The 14,204-nt window shown below is 58.5% G+C and overlaps 1 protein-coding gene across 50 annotated transcripts in view; it reads left to right on the top strand.

Moving 5' to 3' along the window:
• The window catches only part of TSNARE1 (t-SNARE domain containing 1), a 209,225-nt gene that overhangs the window by 49,609 nt on the left and 145,412 nt on the right, over nucleotides 1-14,204 (top strand). For 35 of the 50 annotated variants that reach the window (XR_013397477.1, XR_013397479.1, XR_013397478.1 and 32 more), the window contains 3 exons: nucleotides 566-692; nucleotides 9,617-9,766; nucleotides 11,025-11,705. Coding sequence is in view for 38 of the 50 variants with exons in the window: in XM_077944163.1 (XP_077800289.1) it covers nucleotides 566-692; nucleotides 9,617-9,766; nucleotides 11,025-11,705 (958 nt within the window). In the remaining 12 variants the exon portion in view is untranslated. Of the gene's footprint in view, nucleotides 1-306; nucleotides 417-565; nucleotides 693-5,193; nucleotides 5,274-9,616; nucleotides 9,767-11,024; nucleotides 11,706-14,204 lie in introns of those variants that run through there. The other 15 variants (XR_013397485.1, XM_077944200.1, XM_077944194.1 and 12 more) reach the window with 3 other exon arrangements.

Below are 14,204 nucleotides of genomic sequence, written 5' to 3'. Positions count from 1 at the left end.
AGGGCAGAGCCACCCCGGGCCTCACCCAGCCCCGCTACTGTGGAATGTGGCTCAGGACAACGGAGCTGGAGATGCTGGCGGGCTGTGTGAGCGCCGGGTTCTCAGCCTGGCCTGGGCCTGACTCACATGCAGTGGATGTTGTCCTGCCTGCATGGCGGGGGTCCTGCCTGCTTGGCGGGGGTCCTGCCTGCTTGGCGGGGGCCCTGCCGGGGCCCAGTGCTCCCAGAAGCCAGCTGGGATGCTGGCGGTGGGGGTTGGTCTTTAAGAGCCGGTCAGAGGGCTCACCTTGCTGGGGGTCCCTTTTGGGAGGGCATGGGGCACGCCTTCCTCAGGCTGTGTTTCTGTGTTCCTACAGGGACCTGTGGACCAAGAGGCCACCTTGAAGCGGCTCTGTGGGGGTTGCTGTTTGGGGGCTGGTGAGAAGCCTGGAGTAGCCTAGGGAATGAGTACAGTGGAGCCAGGGTCCCGGGGCTGGGGAGGGTCAGGAGGCCCCTGTGCACCCTGAATTGGAGCTTTAATCCCCATCTCTTCCCCGTCTTCCCCCTGGTTTTTCTGTTTCCTCCAGCTCAGTGTGGAGGCTGCTGGCCCTGCCATCTGTAAGAAGATGTCGTACGGATCCATCGCTGGCGGAGGTGGCCTGGGGAGCCGTGGCCCTTTTGGGGGACCTTCAAGACAAGGCTATCAGCCCTTAGGTAATGATAGTAGCTGGCAGTGGGGGCAGGGAGGAGGGGATGGCAGTGGGTAGGGTCCCCACTGTGTCATGCTGATGGCTATACACCAGTTCTGTTCTGTTGAGGAAAGTGGCCTGTGTCCTGAGATGGGGTGTGACTGCTGAGCTCAGGCGATTCAGGCCCCTGGAAAGGAAGCATCAGGAGTGGCTGTCCTGCGTGCGGGCAGACCTGAGTGTCCCAGTTCATGCTGGGCATGGAGCTGGCGCTCAAGAGAACCAAGCTGCTGGTGGGTGGTGCTCAGGTTGTTTGGAGAATGGCTGAGGGGATGCAGCATCTCACCTGGCCTTCCTAATGACGGTGTGGAGCAGGCGGCACTTTGCACTCCGTACAGAGGAGGAAGCTGAGGACCCTGGGGCTCATAAACCTCACCCCAGGGCCGTGCAGCTGGTGCAGGGCAGAGCTGGGGTTTATTTCTAGGTATTGCAGACCGTATTTCAGACAGGGGTGCACTGGGTTAGGATGGCAGCAGGGAGGACAGGTGCGTTGGGATAGGATGACAGCAGGGAGGACAGGGGCGCGCTGGGATAGGATGGCAGCAGGGAGGACGAGTGCGCTGGGATAGGATGGCAGCAGGGAGGACAGGGGCGCGCTAGGATAGGATGACAGCAGGGAGGACAGGTGTGTTGGGATAGGATGACAGCAGGGAGGACGGGTGCGCTGGGATAGGATGACAGCAGGGAGGACGGGTGCGCTGGGATAGGATGACAGCAGGGAGGACAGGGGCGCGCTGGGATAGGATGGCAGCAGGGAGGACGGGTGCGCTGGGATAGGATGGCAGCAGGGAGGACGGGTGCGTTGGGATAGGATGACAGCAGGGAGGACAGGGGCACGCTGGGATAGGATGGCAGCAGGGAGGACGAGTGCGCTGGGATAGGATGGCAGCAGGGAGGACAGGGGCGCGCTAGGATAGGATGACAGCAGGGAGGACAGGTGTGTTGGGATAGGATGACAGCAGGGAGGACGGGTGCGCTGGGATAGGATGACAGCAGGGAGGACGGGTGCGCTGGGATAGGATGACAGCAGGGAGGACAGGGGCGCGCTGGGATAGGATGGCAGCAGGGAGGACGGGTGCGCTGGGATAGGATGGCAGCAGGGAGGACAGGGGCGCGCTGGGATAGGATGACAGCAAGGAGGACAGGTGTGTTGGGATAGGATGACAGCAGGGAGGACGGGTGCGCTGGGATAGGATGACAGAGAGGACGGGTGCGTTGGGATAGGATGGCAGCAGGGAGGATGGGTGTGTTGGGATAGGATGGCAGCAGGGAGGACGGGTGCGCTGGGATAGGATGACAGAGAGGACGGGTGCGTTGGGATAGGATGACAGCAGGGAGGACGGGTGCGCTGGGATAGGATGGCAGCAGGGAGGATGGGTGTGTTGGGATAGGATGGCAGCAGGAGGACGGGTGCGCTGGGATAAGGATGGCAGCAGGGAGGACGGGTGCGTTGGGATAGGATGGCAGCAGGGAGGATGGGTGTGTTGGGATAGGATGGCAGCAGGGAGGACAGGGGTATGCTGGGATAGAATGGCAACAGGGAGGACGGGGTGTGCTGGGATAGGATGGCAGCAGGGAGGACGGGGTGCATGTGGCCATTGGTGACATCACTGAGTGCTCCTCCTCATCTTGCCATCACCACTTAGTGCCTCTCAGGCCAGGTCCTCTAGGATGACCTCATCCTTCCTGCCCACTGAGAGTGCTGGGCTGGTCTGGTCTCCTCCCACTTCTGCCTCCCTTTCCTCCTTCCCGCCCAGACCATTGATCCAGCGTCTGCTGTGTGCCAAGAGTTGGGCAGGAGGCAGAGAGACAAGTGAGTCCTGTGCCCTTGGGGGCCCGTGTTCTGACTGGGATGGTTCTGAGATCCTCTTTCTTGAGTGCTAGGAAGGAAATGACCCAGGGACTGGGACTGCCAGCCCAGAGGGGCGGGCTGCATGAGCTGAGGAGGTGAGGGAGGGCCCTCGGGGAGGGGGTGCTTAGTGGAAAGTAGAGGGGGACCCTGGAGGAGGCAGCCCCGGGAGACCTGAATGAGGGTGTCCTGGGAGGCCGGTGTGGATGGAGGTTCCTTCCGTGGGCCAGGGGAGCCCGCGGGGCCTTAGGCAGGGCACAGTGTCAGTTGCTTGATCTATATTATGTTTAAAAATGTGTTCTGAGGGACACTGAGTAGACACAAGACTGCGCGTGTGTGCGCGTGTGCGTACGTGTGCATGGGGTATAGATACAGGTTCAGATCTAATGGTTTGGAGGTGGTGAGCCTGACCCCCAGGCCCCTGCTCCTTTACCCTCCCCACTCCTTCGTCCTTGCACTGAGCTGTGTCTGTGCTGCATCTTGCTGGTTCTTCACAATTTTGCTTATGTGTGTGCATATCCCTGAGCTGTATGTTGCTGAGCTGTGCAGGTTTTGAACTTCCCTGGGCTCAGACGATTTGTGGGGCTCCGTGTTGTGCTACTTTTACACATCGTGTTCTGAGAGCCTCCACGTTTCGCGTGGCTGTGGCCCCTTCGATTTCGTGCTGTATCATGTTGGGTTCTGTGAGCACACCGCGGCATCTGTGCACTTCTGCGTCTCAGGGATGCTGAGGCTGGCTCCCGTGTCCTCCCTCACAGCCTGTGCCCGTGGCCAGGGCCTCTGGTGGCACATGGTGGGGTGGCATTCCTGGGCCGGGCCACCTGCAGCTGAGCTGACGCGGGCCCCACCCAGAGCCCTGTTTGCTCCATGTCCTTGTCAGTACCCCGGGGTGTCGGACTGTGACGTCTTGCCAATCTGGTGGGTGTGGCTTGTCCTCTCTGGTTGGAATGGATGTTTCTCTGATAATGAATGGGATGGATCCCCTTTTCGTGTTTATTGGGCATGTGGGTCTTCCTGCCAGGGAGCACTGTTTGTCTGCTTTTCTCTTGGGTTTGCCTTGTGCTTATGGGTTTGCAGGCTTCCCTCCTGTGCTCTGGAGATGAAAGCCTCATCAGGTGGGTTTACACAGCCCGACCCAGGCCGGACCGGCTTCTCACTGGGAGGCCTGCTGGGAAGCAGAAGCTCTCAGCCAGGGCAGCCTGGAGTTGATCCATCATTCCCTTCGGGACTTGCACTTTTTTGTTTAGTAACTTCCATCACAAGATGATATTGCTGCCATCTTTTACTTCCCTCTGAAGATTGAACAATTTGTTTTTCATATTTAAGACTTTAATTGACCTTTGATTTTTGTTTATGGTTTGAGGTGGGATGAGTGTGGAGGGGAAACTGTGATGTCATTTTTTCTCTGTTTGAAGAACAAATTGTGTGGACTGTTGAATTGCCTTTCTTCTGCAGACCTGCTGACAGCTCTGTGATAAAGTTTTCATTTGGGTTCTCTGGTCAAGTTTGCTTTTCATGTGCCAAAATCCACCTTAATTTCTGTAGCTTTACTGTAATTCTCAATACTTTTTAGAAAAAATTGCCCTTCTCATTTTTCTACAGAAGTGTCTCGGGTATGTTTGGCGGTTCGATGTTGACCATAAGGTTTAGGATCACCTGTTGCACCCTGGAGCTTTGACTGGGTTTGCCTGGCATCCCTGCGTCCGCGTGGGGAGACGTGACTTCTTTATCATTCTGAGCCATCCAGTCGGTGAACAGACACATGTCTTTATATTTATGGGGTTTTCTTTAATGTTTTTCAATGAAGTCGTATAACTTTCTCTATAAAGATCTTACGTATCTTTTCTTAAATTCATTTCAACAAAGTAAAAACTTTTTTTTCCTGCTGTTGTAAGTGGTACCATTCCGAATATTACATTTTCCAAATGCTTCTTGCTGGTGTGTGCACGCAGTTGTCTTTTTCTAAGAAACAGAGTTCAGACATTTTATTTAATTTTTGGATATTTTATGTTTTAATTTTCTAAATGTGGAAATTTTCAAACACATCAAAGTAGGCACAGACACGTCGCAGCCCCGGTGTACCTCAGCTTCCCCTCGGTGCTCGCGGCCAGTGTGGCCGTACATGTGCCCCCAAGCTGCTCCCCTGCCGTGTCATTCTCGAGTAAATCCCAGATAGCAGATCATCTCATCTGGTAATATTTCAGTGTGTCCCCAAAGAGAAGGACTCCTTTTATGTGTGACCAGATTTCCACTGTGACAGCTCGTTTGGCCGCCGTACCCAACCTGCAGTTGAAGTGCCGACGGCCTCTGGCAGTGTCTGTTTCAGAGATGCTGTTTAACCTGGAGCCTCCTGAGATCCCGTGCTACGGCTGACCCGTGCTCCTCCTTCGAGTGTGTCTTTGTCTCTGGCTTCCCTCTGTCTCTTTATTTCCCTCCAGGTTTATTTGTGGAAGAAACCAGACTTTTCCTGTGTGGTGTAATTGACTTTTGTGTACTGGTTTGTGTCCAGCCATGTTGCTAAACCCTTTTTATTGTAATGATTTGTCTGTGGAATCTTTTGAGCCTTCCCTGTAGATGGTGGTGTTTGTGCATAATGACAGCGTTTTCGCTCCTTTTCCAGTGCTTTCGCCTATTATGTGTTTCTTTTCCTGGCTGGAACCTCTACTGCAGTGTTGAATGGAGACGGTGGTTCTATTCTTGGTGAGTTTGTGGAAGAACAGGATTATGTATTCCTTGAACGTTTCTGGGATTTTGCTGTTAAACTATGCGGATCTAGTGTTTTCCTTTGTGGAAAGATTTTCTGACTGCCCGTTAATTCCTCTAGTTGTAAAACATTATTCAAGCTTTCTATTTCTTCTTGGGTCAGTTTTGCTAAGTTGCATTTTTCTGGAAATTCTACTGTTTTATCTAAATGTTCAACTTACTGAAATTAAATTGTACACAATAGCCTTTTACTGTCAGTTGTGACACTGGGGCACCCTCATGTAATGGTTAAGATGCAGATGCAGAAGCTGGCCTGCCCAGGTCCCAGCCCTGCCCGCCCTGCCTGCCCTGGTCCCAGCCCTGCCCGCCCTGCCTGCCCTGGTCCCAGCCCTGCCCGCCCTGCCTGCCCTGGTCCCAGCCCTGCCCGCCCTGCCTGCCCTGGTCCCAGCCCTGCCCGCCCTGCCTGCCCCAGTCCCAGCTCTGCCAGTCACAGCGTGCCAGCCCTCCCTGCCTTGGTCTCAGCCCTGCCCACCCTGCTGCTCATGAGCTTTGTGAGCTCAGGGTGGGGAAGGGGAGGCGAGAAGAGGCCTCCGGCCGGGTGGTCATGCGGATGATGCATCGACACCCGTGAAGCTCGGGCAGGGCCGCTGAGGGCTGGTGGTGGCTGCTGCTTCTTTCACAGCCTCAGAGCCTCAACCACGTCCCCTTTCTCATTCCTGATATTCTGTATTTGTACCTTCTCTGTTTTCTCTTACAGTCAGTATCAACAGAGACCCGGCAGTTGTGTAGGTCTCTGCAGAGACGTGGCTCCTGGCTTCCGCCTTCTGCGCGTGCGAGTTTAAATCGTGATTGATTTCTGCTCGTACTTTCATCATTTCCCTCCTGTCTTTAAGTTGATGCTGTTTTATTTTTCTGACTCCCAGATTGAATATTTACCACATTCATCATGAATATGGTAAATATTCGTTTCTAACAAAAGCATTTGAAATTAGAAATTTCCCAAGAAACTACTTTAGTTGAATGTCACACATTTTGAAATGTATAGTATTTTAAATTTTTGTTCAGTTCTAAATAACTTTCCATTATGATTTCTTTGTTTTGGAATTGCTTAGAAGTTTACTTCATCATTTTCAAATGTGCTTTTTTCTGGTTGTCTTTTTAAAGTGATTTCAAACCCGCTTACACATCTGAAAGAAAAGCACCAGGGTCGTCCGGGTTTGTTGAAAACTGTCGTGGCCGGGGCTGCTTCTGGGGTGCGGGGGCAAGCCTGGCTCAGTGCCTCCTTTGCTCCCCTCAGCTCTTGGCTTTCTGTGTGGGTGGGGCCTTCGAGGATCCTCAGAGCTGGGCAAGGCCTTCCAGGCAGGCCGGTGGGGCCTGGACGAAGTGCCCATGGGTGTAGGGTCAGCTGCATGTGCCCAGTCCCTGCTGTGTGCCGCAGTCCTGCCACCCTAACTGGGCAGCACCTTAGGGCCCTCGCGTCATCGTCACGTCATCTGGACAGAGGCAGCGAAAAACCAGCTAGTGAGTTGTCAACCCATAAATAACTCAAATACACAGAAGAAAGCTCCCCAGAGCTCCATGCAAACCGGCCAGGTCTGTGGGCAGCTAGGAAGTGTAGCTGTCTCCTCAGCGCACCCGCAGTGGTCAGCCTCACAGTAACCTGGCGGGGAAAGAGAATGTCAACACGCCCTTGGCAGCCTGGGGTGGGAGCACGGGCCACAGGGAGGGTGGGTGTGGGGTGCTGGGAGCAGCCAGCTTGTGGCAACCTAGGGCGGGAGCAGAGGCTGCTGGGAGGGTGGGCGTGGGGTGCTGGGAGCAGCCCCCTTGGGGCAGCCTGGAGCCCTGGAGCGGGAGCAGGGGAGGGTGGGCGTGGGGTGCCGGGAGCAGCCAGCTTTGGGGCAGCCTGGGGCGGAAGCAGGGGCCACAGGGTTGTGGGGGAGGGTGGGTGTGGGTGCCAGGAACAGCCAGCTTCGGGACACCCAAGAGTGTTCCTTCTCTTAGCCCAGCCATACTTCCTCTTGGACTCTGTCTCAGGAGATAGACACACAGGCAGAGGTGTCCAGCACGTGTGATTTGTGTGAGTGCTGACTCAGAAATGCTGTAAGTACCTGGCTTTAGGGAAACGATTGTGTTACAGCTGGGATAAAATTCGACGTGGGCATTAACATCACATTGTCGAAGGCCCTCGAGTGACCTGTGCGTGTGCTGTGATTTGTGGAGAATGTGGTGCGTGGAAGAAGCAAAGCCACACACGCAGTGTTTGCTTGTGGAAGACAGCCGCCCACCTCCAGGGTTCATCGTGTTTATCTCTGGATGCTGTGATCTTTATTTTTTTATTTATAACTGTCTGCATTTACATTTTTTCTGTAATTTGTGGGTATTCTATTCAAAAGCATACAGTAAAATCCAGGCCTGTCCCTGCCATGTCTGGATTCATGTGGCTCGGGTGGGCAGAGCATACTGGCGTCTTGAGGGGCGTGGGGAGCAGTGTGGAGTAACGTGGGTGCAGTGGGTAGGACCTGGACTTGGGGTAAGGGGATTCAGTGTGGTGAGGTGATGGCGTGTTCTTGAGTGACAGCAGGGCCTGTGGTCTCTCTGGGGGTCTGTGGGACCCCTTTCTGAGCAGAGGCTGAGCTCAATTACCAAGTGCCTGGATCCCCTCACAGGCCATTGTCTGGGGTTTCCGGCCTGGAGAGTGTGTCTGTGCAGAGAGAGGATAGTGTGGATGCCAGGAGAGGGGCCTGCCGGGAGCTGGAGGGACCGGCCCTGCTCTCTTTGGCGGTGGGGGGGCGGGCATGCTGGAGGCTCACCTCATCAAACACTGAGAGGCGTCTGTGACTTGGGGCCCCTCCCTCTGTGACTTGGGGCCCCTCCCTCTGTGACTTGGGGCCCCTCCAGACCTTGGCCAGTGCCTCTCGTGGGTGCCTGGTTTTCCTAGGGCAGCGTCTGTCTCCAGGCTGGCTGCTCCTCCCTGGCCCCCGAGAGGGTTGTCAGCTTCTGACTCTGATCCACTTTGCTGCACTTCTCTGCCCTGTGGAAACCTCCGCCCTGAAATGAGCCAGGCAGCTGCCCTCCTGTCCTTCCGCAGGCTTCTCCCTCTTCCCCCCACCGGGCCCAGAGCTGGAGGGTGAGTGAGCCCCAGTCCAGAGCAGTGAGCTGGGCACTGGAGGCCGTTCCCTGAGTCTGTGTGGCCATAGGTCTGTCTCTGCCTGTGTAGTTTGGGCAGCGCTGTCTGGGGGCAGGAGAATGGACCAGGTGGCCTTTGGGACCTCTCCTACCTCCTGCGGGTCTGGTGAGAGGCTTTGGGGAAGTCCTTCCCTCCCCTCACGTTGGGCCACAGGGTCCCCCTAGAGGGACCCCGGGTGGGAGTGCACCAGGGCGGCCCCTAGTGTCACTTCTCTGAGGGTTGCATGAAGGGCCTTTTCCAAGAGCTGCTGCTTCAGGCGCTTGGCTCAGGGATGCAGCCCTGGGATCCATTGTGCCGACCTGGCCCTGGAGGCCACGGACGTGGCCGGAAAGCGCTTCCGAGCCAGCAGCATCCTTGTTACCTACTGGGACACGTCCCGGGAAGAACAGATTGCAGACAGGCATGCGGGTCCGGCTTCGGAGGCCTCACTCAGCCTGGCGCGCATGCGTGTCTTTGGGGTGCTGTGGATCGAAAGGCACATTGTGGTTCTGGAGATGTTAAAATGCTTTTATAAGGTGCGTCTGAGGATCAGTGAATTTCAGTGAAATGTGTCCTGAAATGTTTTGTGAACAATGGAAAGAATTAGAGAAAATGATGATGCGTTCTGTGTAGGGCCCAAACGCGTGCGGGGGCTGGGAGCCGGGGGAGGTGGAGCGCGGGTCCCTGCGTCCGCAAAGCCGAGTGGGGGCAGCAGTGTAGCTTCGCTTTTCATCTCCCATACGCTACGGATGACACTTCTGTAAAATGCAGTGGAATGATTCTGAGTGCAGAGGTCGCAGCAGTTTCGAATTGCCTTAAACGATGCTGGAGCCGCACTTCCCATTTTGTACTTTGTTGCTGACTGGTAATAGCTGTCCAGGGCTTAATCTGTGGCTACCCCTGCAGGCCCTGGGGGTTGTCTGCTAGTCTGCAGTCACATTTCAGAACTGGTTCAGAGAAAAATCCGGAACACCTAAAGTTCTGAACTCCTTGCTGGCATTCAGCAGAAGGGAGATGATCCAGAGGATATAGCAGGCAGGGAGGGCTTCCTGGAGGAGGAGCCCTGAGTGGAACATCTTGGGTCCTGGGCATCTGCTGTCCGTGCGTGGGCGCCTGGCACTGCCAGGAGCGACCTGAGCTGACGGTAATCGTGACTGTCCCTTGCTGTCCGTAGAGTGCGCTAGATGTTGGACCGAGTATGGAATCCGCCATTTCCCCTGCCCGTCGCCAGAGAGCAAGCTGCAGAACCCCTGTGTGGGGAAGGACGGGGAAGGTGATCTGGGGCCGGCGGGCACGCCTATTGTCCCAAGGGCCAGGAAGCGAGGTACTTCACTCAGACGCTGGGTCTGGGGGGTCCTGGGAAGGTGGCTTGGAGATGCAGGTGCGGAGGAGGGCGGGGTCAGCAGGCAGGAGCTGCAGGGAGGAGGCTGGGGCCAGGAGGTGAGGGGCTTGTGTTCCCTGCCCCCCACCAGGCCTTCCCCTGAGTAGGGCCAAGGGTGCAGCCAGCCCAGACAGGCCACAGGGTGGAAGTTGCATGGTGGCCAGAGCTGGCCAGCCCTGTAGGGTCAGGACTGAGCAAGGCTGCTCCCGCCCGGGGCTTTGGACCTGCTCATGTGATTCCTCACCCCCAAGCCCGACCGTTCTTGTGCAGTGGGCTGGCGAGGGGTGGCAGGGCGCTTGGTGTGGTTTGGGGAAGAACAGGTGCGGTGACCTCTGCGGGTATCCTGGGGGGCTTCCCGCCTGCTGGAGAGGCCCCCTCCAGGTGCTTCTGGGATGCCAGGACCCTGGGGAGAGGCCTGCACTTGAGTGCTCCTCCCTGAGGGCTCAGACGTGCCGCACCAGGGAACCTGCAGTGTCGGGCCCTGTCCCTGCCTTCAGGAAGCTGGTCGGGTTAGTGAAAACGCTCGTGTGTGGGCAAAGACGCAGAGACTTCCCACTGTTGCCAGCGCAGCCCTGTTCCCTTGCAGGGTGGAGGCAAAGGATGGCAGGGGGGTGAGGCTGCCGACCAGGCCACCACGTCCCCACCAGCCTCAGCCCAAGTGTGGGAGGGGAAGCTGAGGCTGGCCACCACGTCCCCACTGGCCTCGGCCCAAGTGCGGGAGGGGAAGCTGAGGCCGGTGCTCAGGGGCTCTTAGTTGTGCTGTGGGCAGGTTGGCAGGAGCCTTCCAAAATGTCAGCTGGAAGGCTGTCCCCAAGCGAGGGCTGACCCCAGGAGCAGCCCAGCCCTGGCCTGAGGGCAGGAGACCCTGGAGAGGGTCCAGGGCTACAACCTAGCCTGCCCGACTCCCGCACCCCTGTGGTGGCTGCAGGGGCAGGCAGGGCTAGTGGTGTGCCGTCTTGGAGATGGGGCACTGTGACCCCGAAGTTACGTGCTTGCTGACGGCACCTGGTGAGGCAGTGTCAGGGCTAGGGGATCGTGGGCCCAGGTCTCTGGACACCCAGCAGGGAGGGGTGGTGGCCAGGACCAGGCAGCCATGTCCTGAAGCAGAAACCAAAGAGGAGGTGCCCTAGGGAGCTGCTGCTGGAGCTGCTGCCTCCACAGGCCCAGGGCCTTAAACGTCCACCTTTTGGTGCCTTTCCAGGGCCTGGGGTTGCCCCTGAAGGCAGCCGGATGCCGGAGCCCACCTCATCGCCCACCTCGTCACCCACCACTGGCCCGAGGAAGGACTTGGCCGCTGGGCCCCATGGCCGCATAGTGGGGCCCACCTCATCGCCCACCACATCACCCACCACTGGCCCGAGGAAGGACTTGGCCGCTGGGCCCCATGGCCGCATGGCGGGGCCCACCTCATCGCCCACCTCATCACCCACCACTGGCCCGAGGAAGGACTTGGCCGCTGGGCCCCATGGCCGCATGGTGGGGCCCAGCGCTACCCGGGCCAAGAAGAGGAAGCCTAACTTCTGCCCGCAGGAGACCGAGGTGCTGGTGTCCAAGGTGAGCAAGCACCACCAGCTGCTGTTCGGCACGGGGCTGCTGAAAGCCGAGCCCACTCGCAGGTACCGCGTGTGGAGCCGCATCCTGCAGGCCGTGAACGCGCTGGGCTACTGCCGCCGTGACGTCGTGGACCTGAAGCACAAGTGGCGGGACCTGCGAGCCGTCGTGCGGCGCAAGCTGGGCGACCTCCGGAAGGCGGCGCACGGCCCCAGCCCCGGTTCCGGCAAGCCCCAGGCCCTGGCCCTCACACCTGTGGAGCAGGTGGTAGCCAAGACCTTCTCTTGCCAGGCCCTGCCCTCTGAGGGCTTCGGTCTGGAGCCGCCCAGAGGTGAGTTCCGTGCCCAGCTCACCTCGCTAGGGCACCACTCTGTCCAGCAGGAAGGTGGGGCCCATCTTGGCCGTGTCACCCTGCATCTTCCTCCACAGCACCTTCCTCTCCTCCTCTCTTCCTCCTCCTCCTCCTCCTCCCCTCCTCCCCTCCTCCTCTTCCCCCTACCCTCCCCGTCACCACTGTCTCATCTGGAGTGTTCTTGTTCATTCATCCTTTGCCCCATGCACTCTTCACTCGTCTATCCACCCACCCATCTGTGCGTTCAGCCAACATATATTACATGTAAAGGGAGCATTAGTAAATTTTGTCTCCCTGCTTGGTGGTTGACTTGGCCTCTCCCTCACCCCATCCTAGAGTGGAGCCGAGCTCGCAGACGGGCAGGACAGAGTTCTTCTGTCACTGTCGCCCAGTCACATGCTGGCACCACGGCCATGGTGAGAAGGGCATTTGCTGTTGCCGCCTGGGGTAGACACACGCGCTGAGAATCGGTTTTCTAGCTGTGCTGACGCGCCCCACGGCCACGCGTGCCCGTGTTCCTCCTGCTGCGCCCTGTGCTACTCAGGAGAGAAAAAGCTAGCTGCAACTTACTAAACTGGTTTTCTGACCTGGGTTTCAGCGCCGTGGTTTGAAACATGCTGCTCTGTTACTGTTTTTAACACCCAGAAGAGGCCTTCCTACAGGCTGGTGCCGCCCCGTGGTGTCAGGGTGAGCAGGTTGAGACCTGGGAGGCAGTGTCTGCTCAGAGCTGGGGCGGGCCTTCTGTGGACCCCGAGGCTGAGGCTCCGGCAGAGTCCCTTTTCCCAGGGAGAGCATTGCTCTGTTGGTGTCTGATGGGTGAGGGAGGTCCGCAGAGGTCAGCGTGGGCCCAGCGTCTCAGCTCCTGCTGTTGTGGGCCCAGACAGGTGCTGGGCATAGGCAGGGCATCTGAGCTCCTGCTGTGGTGGGCCCAGACAGGTGCTGGGCATAGGCAGGGCATCTGAGCTCCTGCTGTTGTGGGCCCAGACAGGTGCTGGGCATAGGCAGGGCATCTGAGCTCCTGCTGTGGTGGGCCCAGACAGGTACTGGGACACGGCGTGCTGAGCTCCTGTGGTGGGCCCAGACAGGTGCTGGGACAGATGCCCGGACAGTTGCCCAGACAGGTACTGGGACAGGTGCTGGGTGTAGGCACGGTGTGCTGAGCTCCTGTGGTGGGCCCAGACAGGTGCTGGGCATAGGCAGGGCATCTGAGCTCCTGCTGTTGTGGGCCCAGACAGGTGCTGGGCATAGGCAGGGCATCTGAGCTCCTGCTGTGGTGGGCCCAGACAGGTGCTGGGCATAGGCAGGGCATCTGAGCTCCTGCTGTGGTGGGCCCAGACAGGTACTGGGACAGGTGCTGGGCGTAGGCACGGCGTGCTGAGCTCCTGTGGTGGGCCCAGACAGGTGCTGGGACAGATGCCCGGACAGTTGCCCAGACAGGTACTGGGACAGGTGCTGGGTGTAGGCACGGTGTGCTGAGCTCCTGTGGTGGGTCCAGACAGGTGCTGGGACAGGTGCTGGGCGTAGGCACGGCGTGCTGAGCTCCTGTGGTGGGTCCAGACAGGTGCTGGGACAGGTGCTGGGCGTAGGCACGGTGTGCGCTGAGGCCTCTTGACTGCTGCAGGAAAGCTGGAAGAGGAGGGCGGCAGCCTGGTTCCCATGCTGGATTCCAGCTGTGGGCGATGAGGCCTCCATCCTGCTGTGGAAGCTGCCTGGTTATGGATAGGCCCTGCCTGAGACCAGATGGGTCCCGAGAGCACGGGGCTGCAGCGGGCCAAGGTTCCCCTCAAGACACTGACTGGGATCTGCCCCCACACCCGAGCGAGTGTGTGGCGAGGACAGCAGTGCTGGCTGTGGTGGAGCTGACAGTGTCTGGAAGAGATCTGAGCAAGTGCTCCCAGCCCCACCTGGACTGGCAGACCTCAGCAGGCATCTCTGGTCACGGGTGCTGCAGCCTTCTGCCCAGCCCCGGGATGAGGTAGTAGGCAGTGGTGGTCCCGGCACCGAGCCAGCCGGCCTTGCTGCAGGAGCTTGCTCGGGCTTGACTGTTTCAGCTTGAGGAGAGTCTTTACGGGACAGCCCTTCCTCTTGGCCCAGTTGGGGGCCGTGGGGGAGCCCCTCTCTGGCCGTCAGTGGGATAGATGGCCCCAGGGCCTCCCCCTTGCTCTGTGTCCGAGGACAGGTGCTCCCCTCTCTGGCAGCTGCTGCAGTGGCTCAGTCACCCCCGCAGTGGGGTTAGCCCGTATTGTGGGCGGCCGGCAGAGCCTGGGACTGGGGTGACACAGAGCACTGCTGTCGTGGGCTGTGGGCTGCTTGTCTCTGGCTTTGACATGAAGAAGGCCTCCTGCCCTCCTCACAGGGATCGGGTGAGTTTCCTGGTGCTGCCAGGGCTGGGGGTGCTGAGTGAGCTGGTGGCTGTGCTGGGCACTGGGTAATGAACGGGATGATGGAGGAGGTGGCGAAGTCAGAGGCACAGCCCGT

This window comes from Macaca mulatta, chromosome 8, assembly GCF_049350105.2.
Source record: "Macaca mulatta isolate MMU2019108-1 chromosome 8, T2T-MMU8v2.0, whole genome shotgun sequence".
In the NCBI taxonomy this organism is placed as follows: Eukaryota; Metazoa; Chordata; class Mammalia; order Primates; family Cercopithecidae; genus Macaca; species Macaca mulatta.
The sequence above is the reverse complement of the archived record's forward strand: the minus strand, read 5'-3'. Positions and strand labels throughout refer to the sequence as shown.